We start from the raw sequence: 17,098 nt of genomic DNA, 5'->3' as shown, positions 1-17,098 counted from the left end.
ACAATAACGAGGCTATATACAGGGGGTGCCGGTACCGAGTCAGTGTGTGGGGGTACAGGTTAGTTAAGGTCATTTGTATATGTAGTTGGGGTGAAGTGACTATGCATAGATAATAAACAGTGAATAGCAGCAGTGTACACAACAAATGGAGGGGGGGGGGGGTGAATGTAAATAGTCCGGTGGCCATTGGATTAATTGTTCAGCAGTCTTATGGTTAGGGGTAGAAGCTGTTAAGGAGCCTTTTGGTCCTACACTTGGCACTCCGGTAACGCTTGCTGTGCGGTAGCAGAGAAAATAGTCTATGACTTGGGTATCTGAAGATTCTGACAATTTTATGGGCTTTCCTCTGACAAAGCCTATTATATAGGTCCTGGATGGCAGGAAGCTTGGCCCCAGTGATGTACTGGGCAATTCGCCCTACCCTCTGTAGCGCCTTAAGGTCAGATGTCGAACAGTTGCCGTACCAGGCGGTGATGCAACCGGTCAGGATGCTCTGGATTGTGCAGCTGTAAAACTTTTTGAGGATCTCGGGACCCATGCTAAATCCTTTCAGTCTCCTAAGGGGGAAAAGGTTTTGTCGTGCCCTCTTCACAACTGTCTTGGTGTGTTTGGACCATGATAGTTCGTTGGTGATGTGGATACCAAGGAATTTGAAACTCTCGACCCGCTCCACTACAGCCCCATCGATGTTAATGGGGGCCTGTTTGGCCCCCCTTTTCCTGTAGTCCACGATAAGTTCCTTTGTCTTGCTCACTTTGAGTGAGAGTTTGTTGTCTTGGCACCACACTGCCAGGTCTCTGACCTCTGTCCTATAGGCTGTCTCCTCGTTGTCGGTGATCAGGCCGACACTGTTGTGTTGTCATCAAACTTAATGAAGGTGTTGGAGTCGTGCTTGGCCATGCAGTTGTGGGTGAACAGGGAATATAGAAGGGGACTAAGCACGCAACCCAGAGGCGACCCCATGTTGAGGATCAGCGTGACTACCCTTACCACCTTGGGGCGGCCCAGGTCAGGGAGAGGTTCAAAATGTCAGCAAAGACATTTGCTAGTTGGGCCTTACATGCTCTGAGTGCACGTCCTGGTAATTCGTCTGGCCCCGCGGCCTTGTGAATTTTGACATGTTTAAAGGTCTTATTCACATCAGCTATGGAGAGCGCGATCACACAGTCATCCGGAAAAGCTGGTGCTCTCATGCATACTTCAGTGTTGCTTGCCTCGAAGCGAGCATAAAAGGCATTTAGCCAGTCTGGTAGGCTCGCATTACTGGCTCACGGCTGGGTTTCCCTTTGTAGTCAATAATAGTTTGCAAGCCCTGCCACATCCATCTAGCTTCAGAGTCGGTGTAGTAGGATTCAATCTTAGTTCTGTATTGACGCTTTGCCTGTTTGATGGTTCGTCTGAGGGCATAGCGGGATATCTTCTAAGTGTCAGGATTTGGTTCCACTCCTTTAAAGCAGCAGCTCTAGCCTTTAGCTCGGTGCGGAAGTTGCCTGTAATCCATGGCTTCTGGTTGGGAAATGTACGTATGGTCACTGTTGGGACGACGTCATCAATGCACTTATTGATGAAGCTGGTGACTGAGGTGGTATACTCCTCAATGCCATCGGACGAATCCCGGAACATATTCCAGTCTGTCCTAGCAAAACTGTCCTGTAGCTTAGCATCTGCGTCATTTGACCATTCCTTATTGAGCAAGTCACTGGTTCTTCCTGCATTAGTTTGTGCTTGTATTCAGGAATCGGGAGGATAGAATTATGGTCAGATTTGCCAAATGGAAGGCGAGGGAAAGCTTTGTACGCATCTATGTGCGTGGAGTAAAGGTGGTCTACGTTTTTTTCTTCTGGTTGCACATGTGACATGCTTGCAGAAATGAGGTAAAATGGATTTAAGTTATCCATTCAAGTATTAGACCAAACAATATGTGTCTGCTATATGCAAAATGTTTAGTATAAAGTATTAATTCATTCCTCCAGAGTGTTAGAACTACAGTGTTGTTACATATGATGCCTTGCAGTTGCTGTTCTCTGCCTTGTGTCATGGAGACCTCCTTCTGTGCTTACTCTTTCTCTTTCCTTGTGGGCTGTTTAGCAGAGGACCAGCTTCTTGTCACAAAGTGTCCCTTGTGTTCTGCTATGTCTCTGTTGTGTGTTTTCCTTGGATTGCAATGCTGCCCCCTGCTTCAAGGCTGGAGCTGACCTTCTGTTCAACAATCAGATATATTCCGCTGCATCTGCATGTGTATCCTCTATTGCCATACTGCTGAATGACTTAGACCTTTGTATTGAGGCTGTGTGTAGTTTTGATTTAGCAACCAGCGCTGCTATGTGTTTGCATTGCTGTGTGGACTGTGACCTCTCAGTATTGTTTGTATTGAAATGTGTAACAACCCTCAGCCCTCTAATACTGTAGCTGGGAATGCATCACCTGCTTTTCATGTTGCATGGCGAATGCATAGAAAGTCAGACGCTGGTCTTTAAGACATCTCTCATACAAAGTGTTGTGCTTACAATGTCCTCCCACTTCTGTTGTGCAGTGGTGGTTGAGTTTGCATGGACATGCAATTATGATGAAAAAAGTTGCTGAGATTGAAAAAACATACTGTACTTATTACAATGTGAACACTTTTGGATTCATGCGTGCGCATGAGTGTATAAGAGTGAATAAGACAGGACGTTTGAATCAGACAGAGGTGTTTGGGAAGAAGAATGTCAGAAAGGGAACTCTCTTGTGTCTGCACTTCACTGTGTGAGGCTATGAGTCTGTGAGCAGGGTGCTAAGTGGGGCCATTTAGTAGCACAATGTGGGAGTGTTTTAGACCCTGGCCCGTACTGCCAAATGGTTGCCATTCCTACCTCTGTATGTAAATAAACAGTGGTTATGCTGGCTGCTCACTGATTGGACATAATGTAATGAGCTGTGAAAGCCCAGTCAGTGGTGTCACACAATGAGGGCTCAGCACTCTCTCTATCTTTAATGGATCCCAGACCTGCCAGTTAGTTGTCCCAGTCCCACACACTAACTCATGGTGAATACACTCTTCATATCTACACCATGCATTTCTTTTCCCATATTCTTACATTGCACTTCAATGTGTAGTCTATTATACTGAAGTAACATTGTTTGTTGTGACAACTGTTTGTGCGGTAACAAGTGTGTTGTCTTTCTGTCAGAGAGTGGGAGAGTTTTATTCTATGTGAGTATGCTTGGCTGGTGCCACTGTGAGGGAGAGGGGGAAGATGGAGCTGCAGTGGATAGCAGCTTTCTTATTGTGTGTTTTTTTATTGCTGATCTTATTCTGTACATAATTACTCTGCCATCATCTCCTGCTTCTGGACATCAGAACAGTGATCACCAACCTCAATTTGGATGAACATGTTTCTCAGAGTAGTGGCTGAGTGGCAACAAGGAAAATATACACCGAGTGTACAACACATTAGAGACACCTGCTCTTTCCATGACATAGACTGACCAGGTGAATCCAGGTGAAAGCTACTGTATGATCCCTTATTGATGTCCCCCACTTTAATCAGTGTAGATGAAGGGGAGGAAGGATTTTTAAGCCTTGAGACAATTAAGACATGTATTGTGTATGTGTGCCATTCAGACAGTGAATGGACAAGACAATGCCTTTGAACAGGGTATGATAGTAGGTGCCAGGCACACCGGTTTGAGTGTGTCAAGAACTGCAACGCTGCTGAGTTTTTCACGCTCAACAATTTCCCGTGTATCAAGAATGGTCCACCACCCAAAGGACATTTATCCAACTTGACACAACTGTGGAATCCACTGGAGTCAACATGGGCCAGCATCATGTGGAAAGCTTTGAACACCTTGCAGAGTCCAAGCCCCCAAAAAACTGAGTCTGTTTTGAGGGCAAAAGGGGGTGCAACTCAATATTAGGAAGGTGTTCCTAATGTTTTGTACACTCAGTGTATATCTTGCTGGTTTTTCTATGCATCATCAAGACCGGACGGCAGACAAAGGAAGGAACAGGGTTTATATTTGTTAACAACAGCTGGTGCACAATCTCTAATGTTTTTGCGAGTTAGAATTCCTCATGATAATCTACAGAACTATTATTTACCAAGAGATTTACCAAACTGATGCTGGCACAAAGACCACACTCAATGAGCTGTATAGGGCCATATGCAAACAAAAAAATGCATATCCAGAGGTGTCGCTTCTCGTGGCCAGTGATTGTGATATAGGGAACCTGAAATTTGTTTTACCTCATTTTTACCTGCAAGTCACCTGTGCAGCTAGAGGCGACAAAACTGTACTCCACACACAGAAACGCATGCAAGGCCCTCTCTCGTCCTCCCTTTCGCAAATCAAACCATAACTCTATCCTCCTGCGTCCTGCTTACAAGCAAAAACTAAAACAGGAAGTACCAGTGACATGCTCAATATGGAAGTGGTCCGATGAAGGGGATGCTAAGCTACAGGACTGTTTCGCTAGCACAGACTGGAATATGTTCCCAGGATTCATCCGATAACATTGAGGAGTTTACCACATCAGTCACAGGCTTCGTTAATACGTGCATCAACGATGTCATCCCCACATTGACTGGACATACATACCTCAACCAGAAGCCATGGATTACAGGCAACATCGGCACTGAGCTAAATGCTAGAGCTGCCGCTTTCATCAGATCGAATATTACTACGCTGGCTCTGATGCTCGACGGATGTGGCAGGCTTGCAAACTATCACGGATTACAATGGAAAACTCAGCCGTGAGCTGCCCATCGACGTGAGCCTACCAGACAAGCTAAATGCCTTCTATATTCTCTTCAAGGCAAGCGACACTGAACCATGCATGAGAGCACCAGCTGTTCCAGACGACTGTGTGATCTGGCTCTCCGTAGCCGATGTGAATGAGACCTTAAAACAGGTTAACATTTGCAATGCCACGGGGCCAGACGGAATATCAGAACGTGTACTTAGTGCATCTGCTGACCAGCTGGCAAGTGTCTTCACTGACATTTTCAACCTATCCCTGACCCAGTCTGTAATACCAACTTGTTTCAAGCAGACTACCATAATCCCTGTGCCCAAGACTTCCAAGGTAACCTGGCTAAATAAAGCAACAGTAAACATGTCATCCCCCACGAATGATGCAGTTAATTACTATAGCTCCAGCCTTGGGCAAAAAAATGTAATTCTGTAAATGCCGGATCTCTATGGCAAGACGCCTCATTCACCCAAGTTTCATAAAAATCAGGCCAGTGCTATCTGAGATATTGCGTGTGACTAACAAACATACAGAGACAGATCCACAGTCCCCTCCCAGATTTCAGTGACAGTGACTATTGACCCGTAGCACTCACATTTATAGCCATGAAATGCTTTCAAAGGCTGGTCATGGCTCACACCAACACCCTCATCCCTGTCACCCTGGACCCACTCCAATCTGCATACTGCCCCAACAGATCCACAGATGATGCAATATATTTTGCACTCCACACTCCCCTCACCCACCTGGACAAGAGGAATACCTATGTAAGGATGCTGTTCAATCATTACAGCTCAGCATTTAACACCATAGTCCCTTCCAAGCTCAAGACCCTGGGACTGAACACCTCCTTCTGCAACTGGATCCTGGACTTCCTGATAGGCCGATCCCCCAGGTGGTGAAGCAAGTGACAAATTAAATGTGATTTGGAAGAGTTTTTTAAAATTATACCTGAGTATTTTGGGTTGGTTAGTGACAGTTTGTAGGCTAGTAATGGGAGATGGGTGGAGATGTACCTCTAAAATGTCATTGACTATTTGGTGAAGAGAGTCTGCAGAAGTGGAGCCATAGATTCCAAAGTAGCCCAGTAACTGAAACTGTTTTGTGGATGTTGGTACTGTGAGGATCGACGCTGGAGACAGGAAGCAGGTACAGGGAGAACATTTTATGAAATACGGACATGAAAAAGGACAGGAACAGCGTCTGGACAGGGGACAAAATAACAACATCTGGTCCCCCGGAACAACCAGGGGACCAGACAATTATAGATCGGGCAATCAACAATGGGAAGGAGTCCAAGTGAGTCCAATGAGCGCTGCTGCGCCTGGCATTCCACCTAGGCGAGCCTGATGGGACGGCCGAGGCATGGGCGCTGGACAAGAAAGCTGGAGCATAGAACCCCGACGAACCGGCAGAGGCATGGGGTTGGCGAACAAGCCGAGGTGTGGGAGCCTAACGATCCGGATGATGTGGGAAAGCCTGATGAACCGGCTGAGGCATGGGAGCCTGATGGCCAGCTGAAACATGACGTGGGGTGGGCGCCTGCCGAGCCCATTGGGGCAAGAAAAACCTCTCGAACCTTCTAGGGCGTGGAATCCTGACCAGCTAACTGAGGCACCCCCGGTTCCATCGGTGACGGCACCCGGACCCGACATCACCAACAAAAAACAAGGCCTCTCTGATGCTTCCAATCTTGGTGTCTGCATTCTGTGAGGATCGACACTGGAGACAGGAAGCAGGTACAGGGATAACTTTGAATGAATATCGGACATAAAACAGGACAGGAACAGCGTCTGGACAGGGGGCAAAACAACGACATCAATGCAGACACAGGGAACAACCGGGGGAGCAGACAATTATTGAAACGATGTGCGCTGAGAGTCGGGAAGCAAGTTCAGGGAGCAAGTGTTAATAAACAAACACAACATAATACAAGAATAAGAAACCCAAACAACGCACAGAACTGACACAGGAACAGAAACAATAACGCCTGGGGAAGGAACCAAAGGGAGTGACATATATAGGGAAGGTAATCAGGGAGGTGATGGAGTACAGGTGAGTCTGAAGATGCACAATTGCCCATAATGATGGTGACAGGTGTGCGCCATAACGGGCAGCCTGGTGACAAAGCCAGCTGATTCCTATAATCCTCTTCAAATTATGGTTATTTGTGTATGATTTGTAAAGCTAAAAAACAATATTGAAAAGTTTGTTTTTGAAACGCGTTTGGTTGGTCCCTTCAAAATCATTTTTTCATGGTTTGATCCACTCAGGTAATCATGCCATTTACTATGTAGGTCCAACTGTGTGGGTTTTACTGTAGTAATATTTTGTATATACTTTTTTATAATGGATTTATGTCTATATGCTTTTGGATATTGCTGTCTTGTGTTTTGATGGAAAAACAACTGTCATCTGAGAGCATTTTTAAAACAGAGTTTTGTGTGTGAGTGAGTGAGTGAGTGAGTGAGTGAGTGAGTGAGTGAGTGAGTGAGTGAGTGAGTGAGTGAGTGAGTGAGTGAGTGAGTGAGTGAGTGTGTGTGTGTGTGTGTGTGTGTGTGTGTGTGTGTGTGTGTGTGTGTGTGTGTGTGTGTGTGTGTGTGTGTGTGTGTGTGTGTGTGTGTGTACTGTAAACAATGTCAGCGGCATGCATATGCCTGGTGGATATCTGAGGTGGATAATTATGTATAAAGTTTTGTGCCAGGAAACATAACTTGATTAGCAGCTAATGTTCCTTGCAGAGAGCCCATCAATCTTCATCACGGCCCTGCCCTCCCCTTGTGCTGAGTGTGTATTTGGACAAGTGTAGTTGGTTTATGTAGATAGTGAAAAAATATAATAAACATGTAGATTAAACCCCTTTTGAAGCTTGCAGTATTAAATGGCATGATTTAGTGCAGAATGAAGGACTGATTCCACATGAAATGAGAGTGATGACACTTTCCAAGACTTGCACCATTTCTCTCACTCTATTTGACCCCGCACTGATTCATTAAGCCTGGCTAACTCAGTCACAAATGAATTATGGTGGGCAGACTCAACTTTGATTCAGAGAGCTGTGAGTGTGAACCACACAGTAAACCCTACACTACATAATATATATGCCTCACTACACCACCATTCATCCCTAGAAATCATCTCATCCACCTATATATCTTCCCTGTCAGCCCTCCATTTTACTACTGCAGTCTTGTTCCCCTGAATGATATCATGGAGTATATTCCTCATAGGTGGTCTGACTGTTGGTTAGTTAGAGGAAAGAGAAGCCAACCTGCGATTTTAAAGGTTACTAAATCCAAACAATTCAGTGAACTGACTTGAATACCTACACTTTAGGTCAATTTTTTTTTTTAAATACATCAAAACACATCAGTGTTTCAGTCTAAAATGGTGCACTATTGCAATTGATCTGGTTTATTATTAGTGTGTCGATGGGTAATATATAAAAAAAATTTTTTTACCTCATTCAGAGAGATTTCAGATTTGTTTCCCATTAAAATAAATAAGAATGAGAGGACTGTCTCTTGGGTCTGAAGTCCAAATTAGGATCATTTTTCAATTCAAACACTTAGAAGGGTCAACAGACTCTTATTCATCATTTATTTGTGTGTTATGCCTTAGAAATAGAGATCAGAGAGCAGAACAGTTGAACCACTGGGTGGCACTAGAACATTCAGCCATCCTGTTGTGGTTGTGTCTCGAGATCATTACTCTCTCCAATTATTAACTAACTTTACAGTTAGTTGTTGGTTGAAGAGTTTGCTCTAGAGACTAGAAATTACTTATAATATATGTTGACATCATAAGTCTCAAAGGTCATTATAATAGGGAGTGGTATCTCAGACCAGTAGAAGTGTGTTTAAATGTGAACTGAACTTAGTTTTCAGTCATTTACTTAGGTTGCGTTTAGACAGGCAGTCCAATTCTGTTCTTTTTTTCTACTGATTGGTCTTCTGGACCAATCACATCAGATGTTTTCACATCAGATATTTTTCAGAGCTGGTCTGATTGGTCAAGACAATTAGAGAGAGAAAAAAATCAGAATTTGTCACAATAATTCAATCAGAATAACATTGAGATGGATATTCTTCATATTTTAATTAAATGCATGAAATTTGGGAAAACACAACCACTTTGGTGCATCAGATTAATTTGAAGAAATTCTTATAAACAAAAGATATTGTTTCAGATGCTTAGTTCTTGTTTGTTGAGGATCCTCAGTTTAGCAGAGCCACAGTATTTTACAGAAAGTGCTACAGAATCTGTCAATAGAGTTGAAGACTAAATGTGCTGATGACTGTTTGAGCTGAGCAGGCTAGGGAATGTAACCTCTTTTTCTCCTCAAAAGGTTTTCAGCATGACGTTTTATTTACACATCTGACCAAAAGAATCCTATACACAGGAAATGCTTGTGATTGTGAGTTCCTCTCCTCAAATGTGGGGAAGTTTATTTATTTCCACAGGCATTCCTGATTTGCACTCTCAAGGTCTGTAGTGAGGGTTTCAGAGGAGTATACATTTAAGCTATATTTAGAAGTGGGAGTTTGGGCTAAGAGTTTTCATGATTATGTTGTCAATAACGCTCTGATTTCATGCAGGTGTCATAACAAAAGCCCACAAACCCACTGCTTATTTATGCGACTGTATACAGTATGCAACTTTACAGTTCAATACCATAACAACTTTCATTCACTGTAAATCACATAGTGACCTCAAGGAAACAGATGGCAATGCTCTGGTTGATACAGTATTTGTGTTAACAGCACTTTTTGCAATGGGAAATTTGATCAACTGGTAAACAAATGTATGTTTACTGGTGCCCATAGCTCTAATTCTGATGCAATAGGCCTACTTACTGTCTGTCATGAACAAGTTTAACTCTTCTAACCTAACTGCGGTTGAAAATTAGCTGGCTGGCTAAAACCGGAACATTTACTGAAACGTTGATTAATGTGCACTGTCCCTGTAAAAATAAAATAAACTCAAATTATTCCAAGGTGTAAGTCTGTATGAGGGAGAGCATTGAAGACTGTCTGCAGGGCTATACTAAAGAATGCATGACCAAATGTAATGATTTTTACGTTTTATAGGCTAAGATTGAATGTGTTACACTGCAATGTCCTCAATTTACTTTTGTCAATTTTCATAGAATTAAATCAAGCTGATGTGCAATGTATTCTTTTAGTTTATTACGGTTTGTTTTTACATTCAAGATGGGAAAAGAAAACTTTGTAAAATGATATATATTTTCAGATACCATAATGCTACCACTTTAACATTGAAATGTAACACCGGAGGATCAGCACAGAATATAACTCACACAACAGTGAAATGGCAGGCACTCCGATGACAAGCTCAGAGCTACTACATATAAAACCCTCATTATAATAAACATTTACATTTACTAAAACAACATCCGTATACTCATGAGGGCTTTTCGTCAAATGCAAATGTATTTTACGCGCACCAGCTCATGGGAAGTGAAGGTAGCCTAATAATCATAACCATCATCAGAAATGTAATCATAACTGGTTCATCGTTATAGTGCTGATAGGCTCTTGATCAGATGGTTGTAGAAGTCAAATTATTAATATCATATTCTCTCTTCCCACTGCACGAAAATGGTGACACTCGTGCGTAATATCTTTAGATGTTCCCCTTTTATCACATCACCTCTCGTTTGTATATCACTTTGCCTATTTGAAATGTAGAACTTTCTCAGGGCAGGTGAATGATAAGTAAGAGCAAAGAGGAAATTCCATCTGGTACAGCTGGTGCGTGCGTGCACCCAAGATAACAGACGAATTGAATGTGTGACTTTGGGGGTCCAAGCCCGTCTGTGCTGTCACGCCAATGCTGCTTTTGTGCATTTGGTTTCCCTTTTTTGATAAGATACTGTCTATGCTAAAACATTTTGATTTGTCCGTTACTCTGCTTGGGACGGTGGGTATAATGTCCTTTGTTCTGCACAGAATAGATGAGTTCAAGTTCACCGCGCAACCGGACTGGACAGGAGACCCGTTCTCCCTCCCATCAAACGCTAGTATGCTGCTGTCTGGTTCAACCTCGTGGAGGGAAGACGCTCCTGAAAGATGCGCTGCGTCCAACCAGACCCTGTGGTCCTGAACTGGTATGCACCTTGGACCGAGGCGCGCGTCAGTGGATTGACTGCCGTACATGTCCTGCGTGGATTCAATTTGGATTTCATTGTGCACATTTAATTTTGGGCCATGGCCAGACCCACTTTGCTGCATCCCAACATTGTTGAACTCACCAAGAACATATTTTAAATCTGAACATTTCTCATAACATCTATGCTGTTGTTCCATCTCTGTGCCCACCACAGCCCTCTCTCCAGCTGACATTGGCCTACCCATCCTCCTCAGGTAAGCATCAGCTGGAAGTTTAGACCCTGTCGGGTTCGAAGAGACCGGACCCCTGTTCCTCTTGTGAGTAGTTTTGGACTCTGCAGTCTCTTGACCCTTTAGTTTTCTCTTCCTCCGTCTATAGTTTCCGTGGTCGAACATGTCCAGACACTTGGTGTCCAAAGTCCAGTAGCTGCCTTTACCGGGCCGGCCCTTCTCTCTCGGTACCTTGATGAAACAGTCATTCAGAGAGAGGTTGTGACGGATTGAGTTCTGCCAGCCCTGCTTGTTGTCATGGTAAAAAGGGAAGTGGTCCATGATAAACTGGTAAATGCCGCTCAGCGTCGCGCGCTTCTCTGGCGCGCCCTTTATAGCCATTGCGATAAGTGCAATGTAGCTGTACGGAGGTTTTTGCGGAGGTTCCTGCCGATTCGGGACGAAACCCAAAGCGGGAAGAATGGTACCGCGGTCGCCTCCATATAAGTAAATCAAGGAGGAATTGGAGAGATTGAGCGCGGAGGGTGGCACTCCAAGCTGCGGCACTCTGCTGTGGTACAGGCTCATGACGCTGAAGCGCTATTTCCTTCCCAAGGAAACTTTAGCCCGTAGAGAGTGCTGCTCTTGAAATGACGGGCTCACGCTGCGTCCCTGCCTCATGAGTCTAGAAATGTTAAATAATTGTTGTACGTTTGCTGTTTTATGTTGACTTTGCACTGGAAAATAAATGTTCGATCATAAACACTCGTTGTGTTTTCAGCCCACCCACATTAATTAAAAAGTTCATTGCCGAAAGCGGCTCTCTCCCCGCGTGTCCCCTGCGTACCAGCCAATGGTGTGCTTGGTTATTCCCTCATTTGTTTATAGAATTAGTCTGTTGATAAGTCTGCCCACCCAAGTTGAATCAAGCTGTGTTTATTTGGAAAAATTTCCGGGCACCCAATACATAAACGCACTGATCTGATGTTTGAAATATCACGTCCACCCTTGACGCTCAAAGTTGCTCACACAGAGAGAACAAGCAAACGGTCGAGTTCTTTCTGGACGTTGCTGTGGGTTACTTGAAATGAAAATAAAGAGTATAAAAGAAAAATAACTTAAACAATTGTCTTTTAACTCAAGTTGTGACAGACCCCCCTACATTAGCAATAAAAAAGACAGAAGGTATAGCCTATAATTTACACATTTAATCCCCAAAACTGCATGGTGTAAATAGGCACAGCTTTTATTTCATTTATAGCAATACATAAAAATATACTTTAGGTAATTGTTTTATAATAGAGCATATCCCTCTGCTATACTGCTTGAAAAAAATATGAACACAGTGTTTTAACGGTTTTATCAAGAGATGAGTGAGAAAGCCACCCACTGCCATAAAAGGACAATTTGGCAGGACGTGAAGGTAAACAGTATTATTTGTGGATGCGTGCATGATGCTTTATATTATGTATTTTCCTGTTTATAAGACGGAGGAGGATTATAACAACTTTACAAGTGCACACAGCTGGCCGGTGCTTACATTACGAGTTTGGAGGTTTCAGCATATATAAACTCTGGAGTTTTTTTTGAGTTTGTCTTTTTTCCTCTCCTCACAAACTATGATTCATTAAGAAATAAGCCAACATGGCCAAAAAGCAGCCTATATGTATCCCTCAAGTACTTAGACCACACATTCATCTGATGTTGTAGGGTGCTGTTGCAGACCATTCCGTTCATTGGCCTAAAATAAAATATATAGAAATATAGCCCGCTATAAGAGTGACATATTTGACATTTACATTTTAAACATAATATATGTGGGTGAATGCAAAAAGGAAAATAATGCGGTCAATGAGCTCAGGCTATAGTCTATTTTAATGTAAGCTATTTTTTGATAATTGTTTTGTGGACATCATAAACTTGGCCTACACATTTTTGGGGGTTCGGTTAGTGGCTAGATGGCCATTAGAAAGTCATTGTATAACCAGTAACACATGGGGGTAATGCAAATTGAGAAATGACAACGTTTAATTTGATAAGAGAAATAGGATATATAGGTCCCACTTGAATGATATCAATATTGTATTGACATACAGTGTTTAAATTGCATTGGAGAAAGTGTGAAATACTAATTATTTTATCACTGAAATGCCCCAAATGAGTTCAGAGCAACCCTGACAAGCATATACGGATTAGTTTTGGTTAAAGACAGTAGGCCTGCTTTCCGGGAACAAAAAATATACATTTGGCGACATCTAAAGGCAAGAACGAGAATTGTGGATTTTTTGCTATCCTCTGAATATTTGAAAATAGTTCACACACTGACGTTATGGTTTTTCCGCTGTCATTTTATTTTGCAGTCTTGCTGCATGCTGCAGCACAAAGATGGTTGAGAAGAACAACATCATTTATAGCCTATGTGTTATGATTATTTGTTGGTATTGCTCTGGTCCATGCACATTAAACGGATGCACATGCAGCTCATATGCTGCAATACAAATATGTGGGAAACTCGGAAAATACTACTTGTAAACGGGGAGCAAAGACTTGTGTGCATTCACCTGCTTTGAACTCGGTATGGACATACTTGCGAACAGTTTCTCAGTTTCAAAAATTCTCAGCCATAAAATTCTTAAAATAACTAACACTGTTATTGCACAACTGCCATCTGTAGGATTATAAGGAGAGTCCTTGGCTTTGTTAAAGTATGGCGCTTTTGGCAAACAAGCTGCGTCAACCATAAACTAAAAATACAGATTTATAGCTCATAAACAAATTAAAGTATTCAAAAAACATACGAATAGTTGTTTTTAAACAAATATTATTTGTGACATTTAACTGCAGAAAATGCTGTTATCTAGGTTATTCCCCTAGTATGTGATGTCAGAGTTCAGCATGTGGGAGAAGTCGGAGCTCAGAGATATTGTATTTTTACTCGTGGAAAATGCATCTAAAATGTATGTTACATACACAGTTTACAGCAGATAAGGTGCAAGCTCCCTTTACAATGCAGTACATTAATCAATAATAACAATGAAAAGAATCAAGTCAATTAATTACAAGTAGTAGGATGTAAGTAATTATAGCATCATAATGAATGATGCAAAAAAACGTACCGTTGAGAGGATTATGTTAGTTAATGTAAAGACCCACGATTATGCATATTTTTTAGTCGTGAAGTTAGCTTGCTAAATTGCGATTTTCGTAAATGATCTGAATAGCTAACATTAGCCAGCTAGCTAGGAAAGGAGATGCTAAAACACATACTTGGACCATACACCCACTCCTCTGAATAGCACGCTAGTGATTGCTTTGCAATGCTTGCATTTAGCCACTGATTCCTTCCAAACCACTCATTGTTGAATTTGCGATTTCCAACTTGTGTAAAGTTTATGTCCAATTTCTCGTCATAATTCACTTCATATGACAAAGATTGAAAAGGATTTGCCAGTAGATTGTCAAGTTGATTCATGATGATGACTGCAATCTTGCTAGCTAATATCAAAGGTACGGTAGACATAACATGATTTGACGTAATTTTATCTATGGCCAATGACCTTGAGCCTTCTTTGATGGTTACTTCTAATGTAACTCTTTGGCAGCTTGAAATTTTCAGCTCTCCCCGTAGATTTTGCAGTTATGTAGTGTCCCCGTGAGTGACAGAACACTGACTAATGACTGCGCAACTAGAGAACATTACCAACCCCTACACTCCGTATTTTCCGCTGGCTGCCCCACCACCACAGAAAGCCCTGAGCTAGGCTCAAACACCTGCATTTTGGAGCTGCATTACTCAAGAAAGCAAAAAAGAGACCATGTTTGTATAAATCTTTATTAATGCAATGATTCTGTTTTTTGTACAATGTTTGTAAACTGATATGACACGTATTAATGCCAAAATAACATGCAAAACAGGCAAAAAAAAAATATATAATATACCTTTACATTATTATTATTATTATTTATTTTTTAGATAAAGAGCCCCACCTGCCCTGAATGACCAGTTGGCCGGAAGGTTATCTTAAGAGTGGGTGAGGTGGCAATGACGGGACTGGAGGTTGACATCCTCTCTCACATCAAAACATACCTGCAGAATAGAGAGAGATGGATAGAGAGAGAGAGAGATGGCATGATTTAAGCCTGGTGTCTTGAATTCTAACATCAGGTGATGAAATACAAAACCTTGACCTTGGATCATTAACTCTGGGACTTTTACATCTCTATCTGTATTTCAATGTAAAGCATCTCTTTAACAATACTTCCTGTTGACCCAACCAAGTAACCTCTCACCTCTACTCATACTGGGCTTATAAACAACCAAAAACAAAGACTTTTCAAATCAAAGTTGCAAAATAACTAAAGCAAGTTCTGGGAAATGTTTTGATTGTGGTATGGTTAAAGTAACTCTGATTGTAAACTGAGCAAAAAAAGAAACGTCCTCTCACTGTCAACTGCATTTATTTTCAGCAAACTTAACGTGTAAATATTTGTATGAACATAACAAGGTTCAACAACTGAGACATAAACTGAACAAGTTCCACAGTCATGTGACTAACAGAAATTGAATAATGTGTCCCTGGGGGGGGGGTCAAAATCAAAAGTAACAGTCAGTATCAGGTGGCCACCAACTGCATTAAGTACTGCAGTGCACCTCCTCCTCATGGACTGCACCAGATTTGCCAGTTCCTTTTTTAAAATATTATTTTACCCCCTTTTTTCTCCCCAATTTCGTGGTATTCAATTGGTAGTAGTTACAGTCTTGTCTCATCGCTGCAACTCCCGTACGGACTCGGCAGAGGCGAAGGTCGAGAGCCATGCGACCTCCGAAACACAACACAACCTAGCCGCACTGCTTCTTGACACAATGCACATCCAACCCGGAAGCCAACCGCACCTATGTGTCGGAGGAAACACCGTGCACCTGGCGACCTGGTCAGCGTGCACTGCGCCCGGCCCGCCACTAGTGTGCGATGAGACAAGGATATCCCTGCCGGCCAAACCCTAACCCGGATGGCGCTGGGCTAATTGTGCGCCGCCCCATGGACCTCCCAGTCAAGGACAGCTGCGACAGAGCCTGGGCTCAAACCCAGAATCTGTGATTCGAGCCCAGGCTGCGATGCAGTGCCTTAGACCACTGCTCCACCTGGGAGGCGATCTGCCAGTTCTTGCTGTGAGATGTTACCCCACTCTTCCACCAAGGCACCTGCAAGTTCCCGGACATTTCTGGGGGGAATGGCCCTAGCCCTCACCCTCCGATCCAACAGGTCCCATAATTGCTCAATGGGATTGATATCCGGGCTCTTTGCTGGCCATGGCAGAACACTGGCATTCCTGTCTTGCAGGAAATCACGCACAATCACCCTCCACCTCCAAATCGATCCCGCTGCAGAGTACAGGCTTCGGTGTAACGCTCATTCCTTTGATGATAAACGTGAATCTGACCATCACCCCTGTTGAGACAAAACCGCGACTCGTCAGTGAAGAGCACTTTTTGCCAGTCCTGTCTGGTCCAGCAACGGTGGTTTTGTGCCCGAAGGCTACGTTGTTGCCGGTGATGTCTGGTGAAGACCTGCCTTACAACAGGCCTACAAGACCTCAGTCCAGCCTCTCGCAGCCTATTGCGGACAGTCTGAACACTGATGGAGGGATTGTGCGTTCCTGGTGTAACTCGGGCAGTTGTTGTTGCCATCCTGTACCTGTCCCGCAGGTGTGATGTTCGGATGTACCGATCCTGTGCAGGTGTTGTTACACGGGGTCTGCCACTGTGAGGATAATCAGCTGTTCATCCTGTCTCCCTGTAGCGCTGTCTTAAGCGTCTCACAGTAGGGACATTGCAAATTATTGCCCTGGCCATGCCTCCTTGCAGCATGCCTAAGGCACGTTCACGCAGATGAGCAGGGACCCTGGGAATCTTTCTTTTGGGTTTTTTCAGAGCCAGTAGAAAGGCCTGTTTAGTGTCCTAAGTTTTCATAATTGTGACCTTAATTGCCTACCGTCTGTAAGCTGTTAGTGTCTTAATGAC

At 43.1% G+C, this 17,098-nt stretch overlaps 1 protein-coding gene across 1 annotated transcript; it reads right to left on the bottom strand.

Annotated features, from left to right (window-relative positions):
• Window positions 1–10,154: 10,154 nt before the first annotated feature.
• LOC139381854 (forkhead box L1) lies at window positions 10,155–11,686 on the bottom strand. Its single transcript, XM_071125673.1, has one exon. The coding sequence runs from the start codon at window positions 11,662–11,664 to the stop codon at window positions 10,432–10,434; it is 1,233 nt and encodes a 410-aa protein (XP_070981774.1). The 5' UTR covers window positions 11,665–11,686; the 3' UTR covers window positions 10,155–10,431.
• Between the last annotated feature and the right edge of the window lie 5,412 nt (window positions 11,687–17,098).

This window comes from Oncorhynchus clarkii, chromosome 2 (genome assembly GCF_045791955.1).
Source record: "Oncorhynchus clarkii lewisi isolate Uvic-CL-2024 chromosome 2, UVic_Ocla_1.0, whole genome shotgun sequence".
Taxonomy (NCBI): Eukaryota; Metazoa; Chordata; class Actinopteri; order Salmoniformes; family Salmonidae; genus Oncorhynchus; species Oncorhynchus clarkii.
This window is presented reverse-complemented; position numbering and strand designations above follow the sequence as displayed.

Excerpts from the sequence above, each read along its gene's own strand:
- LOC139381854 (XM_071125673.1), bottom strand. The coding sequence starts at position 11,664 with ATGAGCCTGTACCACAGCAGAGTGCCGCAGCTTGGAGTGCCACCCTCC.